The sequence below is a fragment of the Sorex araneus genome, chromosome 4 (assembly GCF_027595985.1).
Source record: "Sorex araneus isolate mSorAra2 chromosome 4, mSorAra2.pri, whole genome shotgun sequence".
Taxonomy (NCBI): Eukaryota; Metazoa; Chordata; class Mammalia; order Eulipotyphla; family Soricidae; genus Sorex; species Sorex araneus.
The window spans coordinates 45030951-45053405 of record NC_073305.1 but is presented as its reverse complement, the minus strand read 5'-3'; the positions used below and the strand labels follow the sequence as shown (position 1 = coordinate 45053405).

Below are 22455 nucleotides of genomic sequence, written 5' to 3'. Positions count from 1 at the left end.
CTATACAAACTAGTCTTAGTTTAATTTTGAACTTCTCCCCACAGTTTGCTCCTCCTTTAGTAGTTCAGATCACAGCTGTGACCCTCCATGTTTTATTCCCTTTTGTGTTCTGACAGCAGGGACAGGACAGGTAGCTCCACATCCTGTCTGTCTGGCACCTGATATTCAGTTGTCTTAGAATCTGATTCATTGCAGATAAACCCCTATTTCCTTTATTGCTAAGGTAACTGGGCATGCAAACAAGATTATTTTTATTACATTGACAATGATACAGAGTTCATTTCATTAATGTCCATAATTCTTTTTCAAGGAATACATCAACAGCATGCTGGATTCACGGATTTTTGACACCACGTACACTATGCTCCTATTATCACAGATGGCTTTGGAGAGATAGCTGCCAACAGGAAAAAAAGAAACCAATGTCATCAGTGGACAAAAGGGAGAAGTAGGAAGGGAGTGATAGCACTGCGGGTAGGGCATTTGCAACTTGCACGTGGCCAACCCGGGTTTGATTCCCAGCATCCCATATGGTCTCCTGAGCACCGCCAGGAGTAATTCCTGAGTTCATAGCCAGAAGTAACCCCTGTGCATAGCCGGGTGTGACCCAAAAAAGAAAAAAAAAATGGAGAAGTAGATCTACCCATTGCTGATGATGATAAAATAGAACTGACAAAGATACATTCTGTTCACTCATGTCAGTTGATCCTTTGGTTATAGAAGTTTGGATAAATGTAGATCTGGCAAAACCACACTGATGATCACTTGCAAGGTGGATGTTGCCAGAATTAACTATCATTAACTTGGCATATTATTGTATTTAATGATTATTGTATTTAATGAGAAGATTTCTATTAAAAATAGAATTCTAGTCCCTTTGATTTTTCCTGCTACATTCTAGGTGAAAACCCTGAAAGAAGACTGGCCTTTCTTCCAAGGGATGATGGAGGTGGTGGGCGTAACCCAGCCAGCTGTTCTCATCCTATGTTACTGTCGGTTTTCCTAACTCCTCTCCACCAGGAGCTCAGATACTGGGGAAGGGTCCTTGCACTAACCCTAGCACTAACCCTAGCAAAGGTGGCTGGCATACCCCAGCCCCACCACCAGGTTTGTACACTGGAATGGAGCTTTTTGACCATCTCCATCTGCACTAAGTTAAGTAGAGGTGATATTCCTTTCTCCTTTCAAGCTCTTTGGAGACTAGTAATAGTGGGAAGCTTATCAAATTTAGTAAGCCTACAGAGCTCATCAGACCTAAACAGCTTATGCTCAGAGAAATCTATACCAGACATGGGGGCTGGAGAGCTCCCAGCCCAACAGGCTACAGTGCACACTTTGCATGCAGGAGGCCCATGTTCATTCCTGGCACCACATAGACTCGCCCCCAAATACTGCTAGGGGTCACCTAAAAGTACCCCCAAAATTATACCAGACTCATGAAATTTCTGAGAACAAAAGACAAGGAAAAGAACTGGAAATCAGCCAGAGAAAAAGGACACATTCTTTTTAGAGGAAGAGCCATCTGAATGGCAGCAGATTTCCCTTCCAGTAATATGGAATTTAGAAAGAAGTGGTATGTTATTTTCCAAACTCTGAAAGACTAGAACTTAACACACCAAAAAGGCACAGTAGATAAAGACCTTGACCCAGCTGGATGTTATCTACAGAAACTCACTTCAAATAGAATGTAAGTACGCTGGAAATAGAAGCTTGGAAAACAATGTACAAACATTAATGAAAAGAAAACACAAATAGTTAATAGGTGAGGTATACTTTTTTTGGTCACATCTGGTGATACACAGGGGTTACTCCTGGCTAATGCCCTCAAGAATTACTCCTGGTGGTGCTTGGGGAATCATATGGAATGCTGGGAATCGAACCCAGGTTGGCCGCATGGAAGGCAAATGCCCTATGCTCTATGTTATTACTCCAGTCCCAAGTAAGGTATAATTAAGAGCAAAAATAAGGATCCGAAATAAGACGTGGGGCCAGAGTGATGGGAAGGGTGTTTGCCTTGCATGCAGCTGACCTGGGTTTCATCCCAGCATCCCATATGGTCCCCAGAACACTGCCAGAAGTAATTCCTGAGTGCAGAGCCAGGAGTAACCCCTGATCATCACCTGGTGTGACCCAAAAAGCCAAAAACAAAACAAAAAACAAAACCAGAAATAAGACATGACATTACATAAAAGTAAAAGGGTCAGTTAACCAAAAATACAGAATTGCAGAGTGCAAGAAAAATGGATAGAATTCAAAATTAAATAAACAAAACCACATTTATAGCTAGAGCATTAAAATTTCTCAAAATTAACAGAATTTCTAGATTGAAAGTTAGATAGATGTAGAGGAGCTGAGGACAAGCAACCATGGTGCCATTTGTAGGCTATCCCACTCCATAGGGACAGGATCCATGTTCTTTTCAGGCACACCTGGAGCATTTGTTAAAAAATACATCCTGGGACATAAAAATAACAGATGTTGGGACTGGAAAGATAGTTGAGTAGGTAGGCACTTGTTTTGAGTGTGATCAGCTTGGTTTCAATCCCTGGCACCACATAGGATTCCCTGAGCCCTGGCGGGAGGGATCCCTGAGCTTCACCGGGTAGGGCCTAAGAGAAATCCCTTCCAAAAGAAAATCAATGAAAGAGACTCAACAATAAATCTCTCAGGGGCTGGAGCGATAGCACAGCGGGTAGGGCGTTTGCCTTGCACTCGGCCGACCCGGGTTCGATCCCCAGCATCCCATATGGTCCCCCAGCACCGCCAGGAGTAATTCCTGAGTGCAAAGCCAGGAGTAACCCCTGAGCATCGCTGGGTGTGACCCAAAAAGCAAAAAATAAATAAATAAATAAATAAATAAATAAATAAATAAATAAATCTCTCAGAAGAGAGCACAGAATGATATGCCATAGACACGCCTTCAGACTCTGTGCCAGGCTTTCATTTGGGGCAACCTGGAGGGGGGCAGGTGAGTTCCCCTCCTTGCCTCAACGGAGCCAGTCCTGGTGCCAAAAACCTCTAGAACTCAGCTGCTACATGCTCACAGCCGCTCTCCACACTCGGATGAGCCTCATCCACAGGTGAATCTATTCCTGGACTGCGTGGCCATGTTTGCTACCGCATAACATCTCATACTTTACGCCACTGATATACCAAGAGTAAGTAGCACATCACATTTGATGGGATTTAAAGTAGAATGCAACCAACCTTAGGGGGAAATATATTTGTACATATATATGTGTATATATATGTACAAATATACACCACTGATATACCAAGAGTAAGTAGCACACCACATTTGATGGGGTTTAAAGTAGAATGCAACCAACCTTAGGGGGAAATATATTTGTACATATATATGTACATATATACATATATATATAAGCACACAAGGCTCAACCATTAGCAACATATTACTAATCTCCTATAGAAGGGTTTAAATGCTCCTGGGTGAAATGCAACAATCCTCACATACTTTCCTCTAAGAAACCTTTTTTCTGGATCATTTTTAGCCAATTAGTCATAACAAGCAATACAAAATAAATTATTTCAGTTATGCTTTGAGGGCAGGGTTTGGGGTTTGGTATGAAAACATCCAAAATATGGTGGTGGGAAGGTATGATGGTGATGGGATTGGTGTTTGAATATTAAATGTAATCAAATATTGTAAACAACTTTATAAAAAAGAAATTAATGAAAAATAATAAATATTATTGAACTAAATGCAGATTTGCATTAATTGCATACAGTAAATCTCATAATAATAGAAAGCTAAACCCTGGATATTAGACAAGAATGACTACACCCCATCTCACTGTATTTCTGACGGTTATAGCTGACACAATAAGGTGAGAGCTAGGGGACTAAGGTAGACAGACTGGGAGAGAAGAACTAAACTTGTCTCCACCGACAGATAACATGAGTACATGAGTATCTGCATAGATAATCACAGAAGCAAGGGCTATATTACAGTGGGTTGGGCATTTGCTTTACATATGGCTGACCTGGGTTCAATACCCAGCATCCCATATAGTCCTCTGAGCACTGCCAGAAGTAATTCCTGAGTGCAAAGACACGTGTTACCCCTGAGCATCACCATGTGTGGCCCAAAAACAAAAACGAGGGGGCTGGAGCAATAGCACAGTAGGTAGGGCGTTTGCCTTGCATGCGGCCACCCCGGGTTTGATTCCCGGCATCCCATATGGTCCCCTGAGCACCCGCCAGGAGTAATTCCTGAGTGAAAAGCCAGGAGTAACCCCTGTGCATCGTCGGGTGTGACCCAAAAAGAAAAAAAAAAGAAAACAAAAACAAAAACAAATCACAAAATAATCTAATACAGATGAATCTAAGCTATTCAAATATAAATTTAGCAAGAGTATAGCATATAAGGGAAATATACAAAAATTATTTTTTTTGCAATGTTAGAAATGAAAAGTTGAAAACTAAAATTATGTAAGACAGTATTTTTTTGGTTTGAGGGCCAGGCCTGCCAGTGCTCCAGGGCGACACCTGGGTTGGTGCTTAGGGGTTATTCCTAATAGGGCTTGGGGTCGTGAGATGCCAGTGATCAAACGTGGGGCTCCTGATGCAGAGCATGCACTCTGGCCTGGGCTGCCGTCTTCTCATCCCTGGGGCTCACTCTATTCTTATGGCGCACATACTCTATCACCAAGGTCACTATGGTGCTCACACACACACTCAGCAGGTCATGCTTCCTAACCAGGGTACTCACACATCTTTAAGCTGTTTTTTGTACCCTTTGGTTGTGGTGCTTGCACACACCCAGCTGCCATGTACTGCTTTCAGCACCAGGGATCAGAGAGCAGAAAAGCCAGAATTGAGCTTGGCACATGTGCTGGCATCGGGGATTAGACTCATGAGCAACGAATTTAACAAATTTTTTTTTTTTGCTTTTTGGGTCACATCCAGCGATGCTCAGGGGTTACTGCTGGCCCTGCACTCAGGAATTACTCCTGGAAGTGCTTGGGGTATCATATGGGATTCCAGGTATCGAACCCAGGTCACTGCATGCAAGGCAAATGCCCTACCCACTGTACTATCACTCCAACCCTGCATATACTTTTAAGGCACGAATTCTAAATTGCTGAGCTCTTCCTCCTGGCCCTAATCATTCTCTTTGAGGGTATTTACATATGAAGAAACTTACACCCCTAAAGAAATCTGTGTGTTGCCAGAGACTGACCACAGCATCTTGTTCATGCAAAGCATGTACTTTACCACTGAGCTACATATCTGTCCCTACACAAAGAGTCTGTTAAAAGCTATTATATACATCTACACAATGGAATACTATACAGCTGTTACAGCTGTTAGAAAAGATGAGTTCATGAAATTTTCATATAAGTGGATCAACATGGAAAGTATCATGTTAAGTGAAATGAGTCAGAAAGAGAGAGACAGACATAGATCACACTCATCTGTGAAATATAAAGTAATAGAGTGGGAGATTAAAACCTAAGAGTAATAAAGATAAGGACCAGGAGGTCTGCCCCACAGCTTGGAAACTGGCCTCACATGCTGGAGGAAAAGGCAGCTGAGATAGAGAAGGGAACATGAAGTAGAGGATGTTGGGAGGACTCACTCGAGTTGAAAGATGCGTGCTGAAAGTAGACTATAGACCGAACATAATGGCCACTCAATACCTCTATTGCAAACTACAACACCCAAAAGGAGAGAGAACAAAAGGGAATGCCCTGCCGCAGAGACAGGGTGGGGTGGTGGGGGATGTGGTGGGGGGTGGGGTGGGAGGGATTCTGAGAGCATTGGTGGAGGAGAATGGGCACTGGTAGAGGGATGGGTAAACGTCATTGTTGACTGAAATGCAAACACAAAGTTCATAAGTTTGTAACTGTACCTCATGGTGATTTACTAATAAATTTTTTTAAAATTTAAAAAGTTATTATCATTTTATTTATTATGTGGAATTGACCATGGGGCATTGCTCAGGGGCTACTTCTGACTCTGTGCTCAGGAGTCACTCTTGGCAGGGTTTGGGGGGAATCTATGTCCAGGAATCAAACTGGGTTGACTTCTTGCAAGGCAAGAGCTCTAATCCCTGTACTATCTCTCCAGACCAAATGTAGACAATTTCAAACTTCAGGAAGAATTTAAATGAAAAAAATCAGGGCTTACCAGTTTGGTGCACTACCAAGAGCGTCCCTGTATTGCAGATGAAAGCAGCTCTTGAGATATGGAGAACGATCTCCTTCTTCCCACATGTACATGTGCAAAGAATCATCCATGCCTGCGGTGAGCACATGGACAGAGTCCTTTAAAGGAAACCCAGGAGTGAGTGGCCAAGTCAGAGGCAGAGCAGTGAATAGTGGAAATAAAGGCTCATACACACCGCCCACAGGCAGACAATGTTCCTCTGGTGATGTTCAAATTGTTGTATTTGGAGGCCTCTGATGGAGAAGAGGAACAGGAAGGGACCACTCTCAAAGGCAATCGTATTCCCGTCACTAACTCCCATCCATGTAGGAATCTCCATGTGAGCTGGCAGCCGGAAACTTGCGATCTGACTTGCTGAGTTCATGCAAAACATGGACACACATGCATGCAAATTCTGGTTCATTCATCAAAATAATAGCCTTGCAATAAGTGGGGGGAAAGACACTTCCTGGGCCTGGCATGTGGCTCTGTGGTGGAGCATTGCAAATCTGCAGTCCCTGCCTTTTGGGATCCCTGAGGCCGGGACAAAGTGAGCAATCATCTCTGGCTCATTGTAACCAGATATACAAACCCCAAAACAGCAAAGAGAAGACAAGGAGAAAAATGGCAATAAGCGTGCTTAAAGAAAAAGACACTGGTGGAGGGATGGGTGTTGAAACACTGTAATGACTGAAATCCAATCATGAACGACTTTGATTGGATTTCATGAATCATGAACCATGCTCGGCACTGCACTGTAGCACTGTCGTCCCATTGTCATCAATTTGCTCGAGCGGGCACCAGTAACGTCTCCATTGTGAGACTTGTTACTGTTTTTGGCCTATCGACTACACCATGGGTAGCTTGCCAGGTTCTGCTGTGCGGGTGGGATACTCTTGGTAGCTTGCTGGGCTCTCCGAGAGGGATGGAGGAATTGAACCCGTTCAGCCACGTGCAAGGCAAAGGCCTTACCCATTTGCTATCGCTCTAATAAATAAAAATTTAAAAATTTTTTAAAAGATTTTTTAAAAGGACATACTTCCTAAGTCCATAGGACTCTGGTCCAGTGAAGAAAATGGAATTGGTAAGCCATTGGACAGGGGAATGGGAATAGGTGCTCTGACATAGAAACAGAGAGATGTGGCAATTAATAGGAGCACCAAGTAAAGGGTGCTAGGAGGGCCCACTCAGGATGGGAGATGCGGGCTGAAAGACTGTAGACTGAACATGATGACCACTTAATACCTCTACTGCAAACCACAACACCCCAAAGGAGAGAGAGAGCAAAAGGGAATGCCCTGCCACAGAGGTGAGGGTGGTGGGAGGGATGCTGAGACCATTGTTGGTGGAAAATGGGCACTGGTGGAGGGATGGGCACTCGACCATTGTATGACCGAAACGCAAGCACGAAAGGTTGTAAGTCTGTAACTGTACCTCACAGTGTTTCACTAATAAAATATAAAAAAAAAAATAGGAGCTCAGACTTTGAGGGGAGGCTGTGGTGGGAAGAAACCATGGAACCCAGATCCTAAACCACCATGGAAATTTTTCCCTGTCTGCCCTACAAAGACCAGGGTGTGCAGAGGTCAGAGCTTCCGAGTCCAGAGATATGGATTTGTTGCCAGCTACAGCAATCCTCAGCCTCCAGTACACAGACCAGTCTGTTTACTAGATGCTTCACGTGCTCACAGTGGATGCTTGTGACAGAGGAAGAGATCAGTGTTTTGGGGCTGGAGTGATAGCACAGCGAGCAGGGCATTTGCCTTGTATGTGACCAACCTGGGTATGATCCCCAGCATCCCATATGGTCCCCTGAGCACTGCCAGGCATGATTCCTGAGCACAGAGCCAGGAGTAACCCCTGATCATTGTCACATGTGGGGAAAAAATTCACTGTTTCTAATAGGGATCGCCTACCAGTAACAACTATGTTGCCTTCAGTCCTCTCAGCTGTTATGTCGAAGGTGATAAACCCTGTAGCATTGACAAAACCTTTCCGGAACATCACTATGATCCTGTTTGGTCTCCTTGGGGCCCAGGAGTTTGTGCAGCATGATGAAGATGGAACTGAGAGAGTCGCAGGAACATGGTTTCCTGCTGGGTTCAGCAAGTACTCTGTCAAAAATACCTGTGGAGAGGTTATTACACATGATGTCAGGAGAGGGGAAACAAATATATTTCAGTCATAAAGTGACTTGGAAAAACTCCCCCAGAAAAAAAATTCATGTTGGGTAGGCTTGAAAGATAGTCAAGGAGTTTAGGCTCTTGACTTGCATATGGATAACTCCAGCACCATGTCCCATAGGCACTGTCAGAGGTGATCCTGATTACAGCTAGGTGTGATCCCCAAAACAAAATAAATATCACATTGGACCCAGAGAGATGGTACAGGAGGTAAGACACTTATATTGGGCTGTGGCAGCCATGACCGCCCCCTCTCCCAATACTTGAATCCCCAGCATCACATATGGCTCTCCGAGCATCACTCCTGAGCCCAGAGCCAGAATAACCCCTGAGCATCTCCTAGCATGGCCAGCTACCCCATCCTCCTCCCACCAATCATGTGTTGCAGGCCAAAATTTATTTTGAATCTCAGAAGTATTGAGTAGTCTTTTCTGCCTGTCTTTCCTACAAAGAACCCCACCTTCCTACCCTGCCCCGGAGCAGGACAGGGTCCACAGGAGCAGAATTCTCAAATCTTCTCTGACCTTCCCTGGGGGCTGCAATCATCTTGCCACCCTGGTCCCTGACCAGGTGGTGGGTAAGATTGTCCTCAGAAAATTAGACAAGGGATGCTGGGCTTTTTCTGCATCTGCTCTTAGTTCCCTGTTTTCTGATGCCTCAGCACATAGGCCCTGCTAAAAATTGTTTGCTTCGGGACCAAAGGCTTTCTCAGAATGACATTTAGATACTCCTGAATGTTTATTTGCTTCTGAACTTTTCTGTGCTTTCTAGCCAAAGGGGGATGAAAGCTCAAGAAGGGAAGGTAAAGTGAGCAAGGTTACCAACGGTCCTCATTTCTTGATCTCTCATCCTTTTCCATCCTTTGCCTGGTTGAGGCTTCATGAGAAAATTTCTAAATGGTTTTGCATTAGTTTGTGGCCCAGAGAAGTGTTTATTAACCCTTTTCCAATCCCTTTTTTTGGCATGTGTGTATGGGGGGCATACCTGGTGATGCTTAGGGGTTACTCCTGGCTCTACACTCAGGAACTGCTCCTGGCTATGCTCAGGGAATCATTTAAGATGCCTGGAATTGAATCCAGGTTGGTTGTGTGCAAGGCAAGTGCCTTACTTGCTGTACTATTGCTCTCCCACCCCAGTTCCTTTCCTGATCTTCTGACCTTGTTTCTTTCCTGTGACTCTCCTATGCTATGGGTTGCCTGCCCCGCCTCCCACCCTAGTCTTGTGCCATGGCCTAGCATCTGTGATTTTCACTTGCGGGCCTCTCAGAATATCCTGAGGACCCATAGTTCCAGTTGAGAAACACTGGCCTATAGGAAACGGTTCCACATGAGGGCACTGGAGAGAAGTGAGCAATTTTTCTGATCCTCACTAAACTCTTTAATTTCTCAGCCTTCCTTTAATTTCTCAGTGCTTAACCTCTTCTCCCACATTAAAACACACACAGAGTAGCACCTACCGTTGGCAATGTGACTTGATGGGATCCACATGCAAACAGCCATTTGTTGTCAGGAGAGAAGTTCAGAAAATCAACGCTATATTCAAATGCTTTTATTTTAGAAACTTCCCTTAACTCAGGCACAGTCAATGTGTAGATTTCACCTTTAATGCTGCCCACCTGAAACCAAATCATCATCATCAACATGTTACTGGAAAAAGTTGGAACATTGAAAGCACACAGAAGTCAGGAGAAATCCAGCACAGTTTCCCCAATCACACAGTGGCCCTTGTAAGCCTCTGCCAATAGCTTATGGTAACAAAAGGTCAGAAACACTAAGTGCTGACCAGCTCCACACATTCATTGTGAACTGGATTGACCTCTATAAAAAACAGTCCAGAGATTCCTCAAAAAAGTTAAAATTTTAACAATCATTATCTAGAAATTCCATTCCAAAGAACCTCAAAGTCACTAATTCAAAATATATGCACACATTTGTTCACTGCAGTGCTATCAGCAATAGTCAAGTTTTGAAATTAATCCAAGTGTCCAACAACATATGGCTGCATAAATAAATATGGCATATAGACCCAATGGAATTCCTATAAGCCATCCTGAAAGATGAAATATTGCTGTTTTTCTACAACATGAATGGAAATAGAGAGGGTCAAGCTCAAGTGAAGCAAGTCAGAGGAAGAAAGACAAATGCTAGGTGATCTCAGTCAGGTGTAGGGTATAAAGAAACAAAACAAGAGCACAGAGAGCCCGTGAAAGATCCTTTGACTCAGACCCAAGAATGGAGTAATTAAGGTGGGAAGGGAGTAGGCAGTGTGTGTTGGACCCAATAACTGATGAAGGTATCTTGGACTTTTGCTGGTGGGTGGGAAGTGGTAACATTGTACCCCTAAAACATGTGAACATTTATAGTCTTGTAAGTCAATGTCACATTATCAAATAATTAAAACCTGGCTTATGGGACCTGGGAGCAGAGATCCTCTGCCTGCAGTGATCCTACTCTCTGGTGACCCAGGGGTAAAGCGCATAAGCCACCTCCTGCTGGTGCCACATAATCTCCTCATCAGCCACCATCCAGAACTCATGGCTGCTTCTCCCAGAAGGGAGCATAAAATGAGGCCCCCATAATCATGCCATTGGACTCTGCGCCAGGTTGTTTTCATTCAGGGGCACCCCAGAGAGGACCGGGTGAGAGCCCTCCCAGCCCCAAGGGACCCAGCTCCAGCAGCCGACCTCCACAACCCAACCGCTGCCACGTTCCAGGTCACTTTCCACACGCTCAGGCCAAGCCTCACATATGAGTGAACATATTTCTGGACCACGCAGCTGCTTTCGTGGCCATGCGACACATCATAAGACACTCCCTAATCATTTTCCATAATTACCACACCATATTTGATGGGGTTCAGACAGTATGCAACAAATCATAGAGGGAAATATATATATATATATATATATGTATATATATGCCTGACTGGGAACACCTGTAAAGACGATTAGAGGCCACCCTAAAAGCCTCCATCCCTCTCAGAGATCCTGGCAAGCTACCAAGAGTATCCCGCCTGCACGGCAGAGCCTGGCAAGCTACCTGTGGCATACTCGATATGCCAAAAACAGTAGCAATGACAGTTCTTATTTCCCTGACCCTGAAAGAGCCCCTAATGTGCCATCGGGCTACACTAACACGCGACAAGGATGAATGGAGACATTACTGGCACCTGCTCGAGCAAATCAATGAACAACAGGACAACAGTAATACAGTGACACAGTGATACCTAGCCTACCCCAAAACACTGTTGAAGATGATAAAAAAAAAAAAAGCTTCTAAGTCCCAAGCATTCTTCACAAGGATATTTTGTTTTGTTTTGTTTTTTTGGGTCACACCCGGTGATGCACAGGGGTTACTCCTGGCTCTTCACTCAGGAATTACCCCTGGCGTTGTTCAGGGGACCATCTGGGATGCTGGGATTAGAACCCGGGTCGGCCGCATGCAAGGCAAACGCCCTCCCCGCTGTGCTATTGCTCCAGCCCCTCTTCACAAGGATACTTTTACTCATTAGTTCATCGATACTATTTTTTTCCCTTCAACATCTCCCCAGACATATATCTCTTCCTCCCACAGACCCTACCCAAGGGTGTAGACTGTACAGTATTTCTGTGAGATATTCTTATGTGGAAGAGGAGACACATAAAAAAAGAATTCAGGAAAGGATTTGCTTTATAAGAGTAGCTAGAAGTGTACTGGAGAAGACCGAAGGCAGGATGGAATGGGACTTGTATGAGCAGCATTTGCTGGCATACTGCGGCTCTCAGGGAATGTGGAAAGGATGGCCTCAGGCAGATAGATGGTGATGCTATCAGTAATGGGACTCCTGTGGTTGTGCAGGCAGCACATTTTGTATGGTGGACCCCTCCAGAAGTGAGGTTCACTTACCATCAGGAACGAGCCCTCCACGGTGACACAAGTTTCCAAGGAAAAACAGGGATTGGGCATGCTGAGAGTAGCCAAATCCTCTTTGTCCCAACAATTCCACATTTTGATCTTTCCCTCCATGTCCACAGTAAATACAAGATGCATCTGAGGGAGGGTTGCAAGATTCAAGAGCCGAGTTCTCTGGACTGGGCTTTCCCAGATCACAACACCCTAGAGAACAGAAAGAACACTCCGTGCATCCAAAGGTCCTTCACACCTACTCTGTAGTCATTCCACTAGTCTAGTCTTTATTTGGACACCTTCAAATCTGATTCAGGTCCTGTGCCTGGGGAAAGAATAGGAAAACGCTCCCAGCATCTCACTTTATTGAATGGTTGTAATCAGGAAAAAAGGAACTATGTGATATATGGAACTATGTGATATATTCAAAGGTAGGAGCTCACAAATGTGAATAAAGAATGATCAGAATGAAATCACAAGCTTGCTGCAACCTGGATGGAACTGGCAGTTATCATGTTAAGGGAACTAAGGAAAAATATTGGATGATCTCATTTACCTGTGGTAATACAAATACAGGACAAGGGAATAGAAAATATTCAGTGATGGCCAACCCGTGGCCCTGAATTATACAAAGGAGAATGCTAATGAAGGTAGAGGAGGAAGTGGACTATGATAACAGACGGGCATTGGTCAAGGGTTTTGGAATTTCAGCAATGAAGAAGTGAGGTAACTACATCACAACTCTAAGAGTCAACACTATTGTAAGCTCATAACGTAAACTATAAGTAAATTTTAATTTAAATTTTTTTGCCTTTTGGGTCACACCCAGCAATGCACAGGGGTTACTCTTGGCTCTGCACTCAGGAATTACTCCTGGCGGTGCTCAGGGGACCATATAGGATGCTGGGGTTCGAACCCGGGTCGGCTGCGTGCAAGGCAAACGCCCTACCCGCTGTGCTATCACTCCAGCCCCTAACTTAAAATTTTTTTGTGTGTTTTTGAGCCATACCCACAATGCTCAAGGGTTACTCCTGGAGGTGTTTGGGGGAACCCTATGGGATACCAGGGATTAAACTTGGGTCAACTGTGTGCAAGCCAAGTGCCCTCCCCACTGTACACTATCTGGCCCCAGAAGTAGATTTTAAGAAATGAGTTTGCTAAAGAGGTGGGGTGGGAGAAGGGCCATAGGTGGAGGGATGTTGGTATTGTGTTTGGAGTGAAACACAATACTTGAAACATATCAACAGTTTTTGTAAATCACGATGAATTTTTAAAAAATAAATGTTAATACAAAATCAGATTGTTTTGGCTCAAATCAGTTTTCTTCTTTCTAGAAGTCTTTGACAAGTTACTTCTGTAATTTCTGTAGGACTCTGATATTTCTTCACAACACATGAAACAGAACTCAATTCTGCCTCCTACATGGCTTTAGAGCATAAGAACTATTTTGAGAATTGTTATTCCATCATCAACTATTTATATAACAAACAAGAAAGCTCCTCTGTGGACTTTTTTTTAGACTTTTAAAACTTAAATATGTCATATGAAGGAAAAACAGATAAATGTAAATTTTGACAAACCATGAAATGATCAGTAGAACTACTATTTTGCAGGGGGCTGGGACATATACAACCATGCTCAGGGATCACTCTTGGTGGGGCTCAGGGTGCATATGGGGTGATGAGGACCAAACCTCGGCCTGCCACCTGCAAAGCAAGTGCCCTGCCTGCTGTTCTATCTCCAGGCCCTGTAAATAGTTCTAGACTTTATCAAACCCCCTGCACTCTATTTATTAACCTTGCCTCCCTCCCCAAAAGCAATGACTGTTTTGGGGCTTGAATCTGGACTCCTGCATACAAGCATGCATTCAATCCCTTTTGAGCTATCTCCTAGGCTAGTGATCATTTTTCTTATTCCTACCAGTATGAGACCTTGCCCAATACAATTGCTGTGTGGTAAATCATAGCAAATTTGGGTGACTTAAAACAGTAAGTTTGTTCCTTGATAGTTTCAGTTCAAAGTTCAAGAGCAGCTGGGCCTAGGGACTCAGGGCTAACACCAACCCCCACTTTCAGGATGGCTTGCTCTACGGCTGCTGAGGGGGTTCTGGATACTGTTAGGGTCCTCAATATCCACCCCCTAGGTCATTCAAAGACTTCTCACAACATCATAACTAGTTTTCTAAGAGCCAATGACTCTAGAGAGAGGAGGTGTCTTTTAGACCAGAACTTTAGAAGTTATGCACCATCACTTCCACTATAGCCTATTACTTACAAAGGGTCTGTTTAGTATGGAAATAGCCTGCAGAAGATGAATGCTACATAAACAGGAATATTGAAGAGCATCTTCTATGCTGACTGCAGTTCATCTTGTAACTACAAATGCTTCACCTGTCTCCTACTTGCTTCATCTGTTTCCTACCTGTAAAACACATTCAGCATCTCCTATTGTCCCTAAATGATTATGGCATAATTTCAGAGTCTAGAATCTCACTGTTTAATTAGGTCCAGGTAAAATGGGGGCTTTTTAGATTCACCTTGTTTTGTGGTCTGTGGTGCTGGGGATTGAAGCTGGATCTGTCTTAAGTAGTGCCAAGTGCCCTACTCCCTGATCTCTCTCTCTGGCTTGACATTCAGTTCATTTTTTTTTTTTTTTGCTTTTTGGGTCACACCTGGCGATGCACAGGGGTTACTCCTGGCTCATGCACTCAGGAATCACTCCTGGCGGTGCTCAGGGGACCATATGGGATGCTGGGAATCGAACCCGGGTCAACCGCGTGCAAGGCAAACGCCCTACCCGCTGTGCTATCGCTCCGGCCCCCACATTAGATTTTGATATGATGCTCATATCATATATGGGATGCTGGGAATGGAACCCGGGTCGGCCGCGTGCAAGGCAAACGCCCTACCTGCTGTGCTATCTCTCCAGCCCCTCAGTTCATTTTTAATGTGAAAAACCTTAGAACTGTTTACTAGTTGTCTGTCCCCCATTTTCAAAATACAAAAGGAGGGAAGGCAATGGATGGCATAAACCCTCTCATTCAAGGAAAAGGGGGATACCCATAGAGATAGCGCAGTGGGTAAGGCACTTGCCTTGTATGCGCTGACCCAACTTTGATCCCTGATATCTCATATGGTCCCCCTAGCACTGCCAGGACTTATCCCTAAGTGCAGACAGGAGTACGCTTTGAGCACTGCTAGGTGTGACCCATCCCCCACAAAAAAAAAAAAAGAAAAAGAAAAAGAAAAAGGGGGGAGTGGAAAATAAGGTGGAAGAACTAGGAAGCATTGAGGACTGACAGCTATGTAGAAAACTTGGATTAAGAGAAAAACATGCACAAGTCTTGAATGAGCTCCTGGGGCCACCCTAGGATGCTGCCTCACACACAGAAGAGGTTCTAGTGTTTTCTAGAACTGATTGAAAGTTCTCTGAGGCCTCTTTTCTCTTTCTAGGACCCAAGGATTTTGTAGCTATCACTTTAAAGTATGGTTATCTACATCAGCCTGGATTAATCCTTCTTGATGTCCTATTTCTTAATTTATAGCATAATTTGAAATATTTAGGACTGGGAATAAAAATTAAAGAATAAAAGATTGAGAATTTTCAGGGGGTCAGAGATATAGTGCACTGGGTCAGGCTCTTGTTTTGCATGTGACTGACCCAGGTTCTATCCCTGGCACCCAATACAGTCCCCTGAGCTGGCCAGGAGTGATCCCTGAGCACAGAGCCAGGAGTAAGCCCTGAGTACAGATGGCCAGGAGTGATCCCTGAGCACAGAGCCAAGAGTAAGCCCTGAGTACAGATGGATGTGCCCTCACAACAACAACAACAAAAAAAAGATGGGAAATTTTTAGAACTAAAACTGTTTGGCTCCCTCTCCCCCAATTGTTTGTTGTTTTAATTCTAACTTGCTTCTGATTATAATCAAGAAGCAGCCAACAAACTAATATTCAGTATTTTGCCTGAAAATATCCTTAGCAAGATTATTCAGTTAATTTTATGTTTTATAATTTTCAGTTACCACAGGTGACTGTATTGCTAAACTTCCTGCCACTATGTGGAAAGGATTTCCCTTCCTCCAGCACCCAGTAACATTTCCCCACTTTAAGTCCTCATTGATTCATGTAGGGTCTCAGGCTTTTGCTAACAATCTCTTCAAAGTCCAACACTCTTCCCACTACCTGGTTTTCAAACTTCTTCCACATTTAAGGTTTTGTTTTTGTTTGAGGGCCAAACTCAGTGGCACCAGGACCACGTGGGTCTGGGTATCAAACCCCAGCACCTGCATGCAAAGCATGAACCCAACCCTTTGAGTTCTCTCCCTGACACTTCATTTTAGGCTTTATTTATGGCAGCACCCCACTTCCAGATAATCAATAATGTGTTTGTTATTTATTTTGTATCACAAATTGATTAGAAATTCAGGGGGCTGGAGCGATAGCACAGCGGGTAGAGCGTTTGCTCTGCACACGACCAACTTGGGTTCGATTCCCAGCATCCCATATGGTCCCCTGAGCACCACCAGGGGTAGTTCCTGAGTGCAGAGCCAGGAGTAATCCCTGTGCATTGCTGGGTGTGACCCAAAAAGAAAAAAAAATTCAAAGCAGTAAGCACTCATCCCACACAGCATTTGTTAGTCAAAAACTCACAACTGGATCCACTTTGTGTCACTCTAATTAGGTTGCTATAAGATACAGCCTGGGATGAAGTAACCTGCAGGCTTGTCTGGGGCTGGAGGATCCATCTATAAGATGGCTCACTTGTATGACTGCAAGTTGGTGTTGGCTGTTGGCAAAAAGCCTGGATTCCCTGCCATGGGATCCATCTGGGTGGGAAAACTGATTTTCCCTAGAACAAGTTACCCAAGAACTTAACTTTTCTAATCCCGCCCCATCCCCACAATTTACTAAGTTACTGACATACAAGATGGTCAATTTAAGGTAAGGGCAGGAGCTGGAGCAATAGTACAGCGGGTAGGGCATTTTCCTTGCAAGCAGCCGACCTGGGTTTGATCCCCAGCATCCCATATGGTCCCCTGAACACCGCCAGGAGTGATTCCTAAGTGCAGAGCCAGAAATAACCCCTTTGCATTACTGGGTGTGGCCCCAAAAACAAAAACAAAAAAATTAAGATGAGAGCACACTTCCATAGATTCATCTCATTCATTTCATACAGCCTCATATACATATAACAGTATCTACCATCTTTCTGAAGCAGTAGAGAGGCATTATCTAATATTAATGGGGAGGAGAAAAGCTACAAACAGGAAAAAGATTCTTTTTTTTTAGCTATCCCCAGCTGTGCTAAGAGCTTACTCCTGGTTCTGTGCTCAGGTGTCACTCCTGGTGAAGCATGATGAACCATATGGAGTTTTGGGCATTGAACCTGTGTTGTACACAAGACAAGCACCTTTCCAATTGTACTATCTCTCTGGCTCCAGGGAAAAAAATTATTGTTATCTGAGGGCCTGGGAAGGGCTCAGTGGCAAAGGCTGCTCTGCCAGCAAGAGGCTACAAGTTTGGCTTTTTTTTTTCTTTGCAGGGGCAAGGGGGGTGCACACTCAGGAGTTACTCCTGACTCTGCACTCAGAAATTACTTGTGGCGGGCTTGGGGGACCATGTGGGATGCCTAGAATTGAACATGGGTTAACCATGTGTAAGGCATATGCTCTACCCACTCTACTATACTATTGTTCCTGCTCAAGGCCACAAGTTCGATCCCCAGAACTACCCATGTGCACAGATACCATCTTGGAGAGCTGTGCAGCAGCTGAGCCTGTGCTCACTCTCCGGTGCACCACAGTTAATGTGTGTAAGCACCACCAGGTAGGGTATAAAAATAAAGAATAATCCAAGATCCTCACTAAGGTCTTCTACCTCCCTCTCCAGTGCTTCTTGCCCTGCATATACTAGTCCTAACAGAGAGGACAGTCATGGGTTCCTTAGAAGTGGCCTAAGGGAGAGAGCACTTCCCTAAGATAAAACCTGCTTCGAAAGATGCAGGACAGGCAATGAATAGGTACAGTGCCCAAAGGTCAGCTCTTTCTCCGTTGGTTCACGTCCCAGGCAGAAGATTATTTCTTGGATAAATTTAGATAGACAGTCAACCAAAAGTGAACCTGTGGGTTTGTTCCTCAGCACCACCTGATCCCCAAGTACCACTGCAGGGCACAGCACCCCTAAGAAAACTTTAGGGGGCTGAGAGAATCCCAGGTGAAGGTGCTTGCCCCTTGTCTGCAGCTGACCCTGGTTCTATCCCTGCCACTGCCTATGGTCCTCTTAGCACCATCAGGGGGCAGGGAGAGGCCCTGAGCACCACCAAACCCCTCAAAAAAAATGAACCTGTGTATCTATAGTCTAAACGAGGACACAGGAACAGCTGGAGACCCTGCTTTGTCAGCATCCCAGTATGATTTTCCACCTAGCACTTGCTCCGTTCTGGAGGGACACAGGTGTGCATTATGTGGGCTCGGCACTGCCAGACTCACCTCCTGCACGTCCCAGGCATACAATATGCACTTGGATGACAGGGTACACAAGATTGACTTTTCTTGCGCATCTTCTGTGTGGCCATTGCCTGAGAGGTAAGCCATAGCTCCTATGACTCCTAGAAAGAAACAGACCATGTAAAGCCTGTATGGCCACAAGCAGCAGAGGGAGGAGCCAACAGAAAAAAGAGAAACCTTAGAAAATAATGTTAAGTTTTCCTGCACGTTCTTTTTTATTTTTTTGCTTTACTTTTGGGTCGCACCTGGCAGTGCACAGGGGTTACTCCTGGCTCTGCACTCAGGAATTACTCCTGGAGGTGCTCGGAGGACCAAATGGGATGCTAAGTATTGAACCCAGGTCAGCCACATGCAAGGCAAATGCCCTACCCGCTGTGCTATCGCTCCAGCCCCTCCTGCGAGTTCTTAAGAGGGTTTGTGTATCAATTATCTACAAGAGCATCAGAGTTTTTGAAAATTGGGCTTCAAAGTCATCCAACATGGATTCCCATTGCTGATTTGGGAGATAATGGCCAACTTCCGTTTTCACTTTAAGCTTAGTGTTGTAGATATAAAATGGAAATCTAAAAAATAAATATATTCATAATTTTTTAAAATACTAGGGAACAAACCCATGGCCAACACATGCAAGGAATGTGCTTTATGGCTAATTTATACCCTACCCACCTCCAGAGTGAAGGGAACTATTTTAAACTATAAGGAGGTATCAGGAACTAAGTAGAAAAACCTATTGTTTTATTTTATTTATTTATTATTTTTTAAAGAGCAAAGTTTTTGTTTATTTATTTTTGGCTTTTTAAAGTCACACCTGGCGATGCTCGATTACTCCTGGCTCTGCACTCAGAAGTTACTTCTGGCAGTGCTTGGGAGTACCAATGGGATGCCAGGGATTGAACCCGGGTCTGTTGCATGCAAGGCAGGCACCCTACCTGCTGTACTATCACTCTGGCCCCCAGAATCTGTTATTTTAAAACTTTCCCTTTGGGGAGCAGGAGACAGTACAGCAGGTAGGCCCCTTGCCTTGCACGTGGCCAACTCGGGTTCAATCCCTGGCACTACCTGGGATTCTCTGAGCACCACTAGGAGTGATTCCTGAGCACAGAGCCAAAGTAAGCCTGGCATCATGTGTGTCCTTATACTGCTGTCATTTTCATAACCCCACACTCAGGAACATGATGGTGTCACAACCCACAAATTAAGCAGCTTTGCCTAGGGGCCCCAGTCCTCATACCTATCTTGTCCTTTGTTACTTTGACGTTAAAGTCCTGTGGCTCTGCCAAGGCCATCTGGCGCTCCTGCCTCGTTAGATGGAGGAAGAAATTCTTCCACGTCTGTGTGCCTTGAAGCTGAGTGAAATTGCAGAAGCTCCATTTTTTCAGACACAGGTTTCTGGAAATAAGGTCACAATCCCATCAGTTCCATGTTCCTGTCCCAATTGCCCACCACTGACCTTCACCTCTGTCTCTCACTTTTGCCCACAGCCTCCATGACATGAGACCCCTCTACCCTGGGCAAACTGGTCTCCCCACCCAGCCCTTTCCTTGCTCACCTCCACAGGGATTCAGTCTCTGCAACTTTCTTCCAGGACTGGAGGAGAGGGAAGAAAGATACAGACAATCAAGACCTCCAGCACCCAAACGCTGACAATGCTGTCTCCCCCACTACTATTATTTGCACTGGCCCAAGGCCCACCTGACAAGAGCTATCATTCTAATTCTCAAAACCTTGCAGTGCCGGGAGATGCATGGCCCTGCAGCTGCTGCTAACAGTCCTTGGCACTCCTGGAAGATTTCCAGGAAAAGACAGTTTCCAAGAGCTTGAAACCTGAGCTTCTGGGACCATTGAGTCTCTACAACACACCTGTAGCAGATAGTCATTTTGTTGTCTTGGGCCAGGCTCTGTAGTGCTCAGGAGTCTGTTCTGGCAGTGCCAGGGTTTGAAGCTAAGTGAGCCATGTTCAAGGCAAGAGCCTTCTCCACTGTGTTAGTTCCCTGGTGTGACTTCACAAAGTGTGGAGGTGCGCGGTGATTGTGTTTGTGATAGAGAGTCACCTCCCCGTCCTCCCCAGGCTTCTGCAGCAGTGGGATAAAGAGATGGGGGACTCACGGATAGATGGTAAAAGTGGTCTGTTTAATGCAGAGCTGCTAGCATGCTTTTAGAATATCTGAAGGGGTTTGAGAACTAGGACTGCACCTAGGTGTGATCGATCATTTAAATAGGTAAAGCGTTTTGGCGGAGGCAATTCTCTGGAGGGGATTAACTCAAGGAGGCACACAGTCTCCCAGGGACATCTGTATTGCTCTTCCCTTTCCCTTAAGTTGTACATATTAAACAATTAAGTTTACTTCTTATTAATACTTGAAGTTATTTGGATAAACACAGTACGAGATACAGATTCCCAAACTTAGTTCTCTGGGCTCTGAGAACAAGCAAGATTTTTACCATAAATACCAGACTAAGTCCTCAGGTCAGTTTACCTTACCCTTCCCTATGGAGGTCTCTTACGTCATTACAGCTTGCACCAAGACCATGCTTTTATGCTTTCTAGATGGTCCCATTTCAATGTCCAGGTAGCTTCACCAATTGCCCCAGGTCCATCCCAGTCCCACGGTAGGACCTCCCTTTGTGGGGGTGTTAGGAACTACAGCAACTGAAGCCTGAGTCAAGTAATTATGATAGAGTAGGTATATTTTAGAGTCAATCAACTCCCAAATATTAGGAGCATAGCATTAGTGATTTTCTGTGTAAGCAAAGAACATTGCTCTGTAGTAAAATATGAAAAGGCTGTGGGGGAAATAGAAAATCAGGTAATTCACTATAAACACACTATCCTGAGTCACCTAAGTTTTGGCTTATAAGAAACCAAGACTGACTTGGGGAATTGTGACAATGAGAGGTAAAGCACAAAGAAAAGATTAAAGATAAACTCAGGGGATTAAAGATGCTCGAAAGAGTATGATAAGCTTCTCTGCGGGGGGAGGGAAAGGGGCAATTCACTGATGAAACCTAAAACACTTAGGGTTAATATCAACACCCTTGCCCCTAGTCATTTTCATTTAACAAAATAGGAGACCCTCAGTATTAATAAACCTCAAACCGTCCAGCATATTGGTCCATTATTCTGAAAATTGCTCTCAAATGGGTCAGGTGAAGCAACGGAGTACCAGGGATGCGGGTGTATTGGAGGGCAGGTCAAATTTAGGCATATCTGGAAACATTTAAAGAATGAAGGCATGCTGACAGGATAAGGCTGGGGTGGCAAAGACATCAAGGCCGTAGGAGCAGAGTGAAAGGTAACTTGAGCAAGAAGCAGGGGAAAAGGGATGGAGGCAGAGATGATCAGCACAGAGTGATAGTGAACAGCTTTTACCTTGTTCACTTTGGAAACTTGTAGCAAGCTGATTACATCCAGAAAGGAGAAGATTCTCAACAACGGCACCTCAGGCAACTGGATCTCCATGTTACACAGCCCGAACGCACCTCCGGTCTACTTTCTCCTGAGCAGATGGGCCTGATTTAAAAGCCTGGACCAAATCTGCAGCACTTGGGAGGCCTTCCCCTCACCAGCCTTCGTTCTGAGGGAACCAGCTTCAGGTGAGCCTGCTCATCTCGTGGGGCCCTCACCGGACCTGATGTACACAGCTGAGGGCATCCTCCTAACTACAGTTAGTGCTCATGTCTATTCTGCCTTTCTTAGCTGTGGACTATTGGC

General features: G+C 44.6%; 1 protein-coding gene across 1 annotated transcript; it reads right to left on the bottom strand.

Moving 5' to 3' along the window:
* Positions 1–285: 285 nt before the first annotated feature.
* Positions 286–22203, bottom strand: FBXW12 (F-box and WD repeat domain containing 12). The gene is made up of 10 exons (XM_004615146.2): positions 22114–22203; positions 20293–20330; positions 19975–20132; positions 18726–18844; positions 12239–12448; positions 9811–9969; positions 8088–8298; positions 6368–6546; positions 6154–6290; positions 286–397 (listed from the first exon to the last, which is right to left on the bottom strand). Exons 1-10 carry the CDS (start codon positions 22201–22203, stop codon positions 286–288), a joined length of 1413 nt encoding a protein of 470 aa, XP_004615203.2.
* Positions 22204–22455: the final 252 nt, after the last annotated feature.

Excerpts from the sequence above, each read along its gene's own strand:
- FBXW12 (XM_004615146.2), bottom strand. The coding sequence starts at position 22,203 with ATGGAGATCCAGTTGCCTGAGGTGCCGTTGTTGAGAATCTTCTCCTTT. Across the intron at positions 8,299-9,810 it reads ATCAAGTCACATTGCCAACG|GTATTTTTGACAGAGTACTT; the intron begins GTAGGTGCTACT and ends ACCTCTCCACAG. Across the intron at positions 6,291-6,367 it reads ACATTGTCTGCCTGTGGGCG|GACTCTGTCCATGTGCTCAC; the intron begins GTGTGTATGAGC and ends TTTCCTTTAAAG.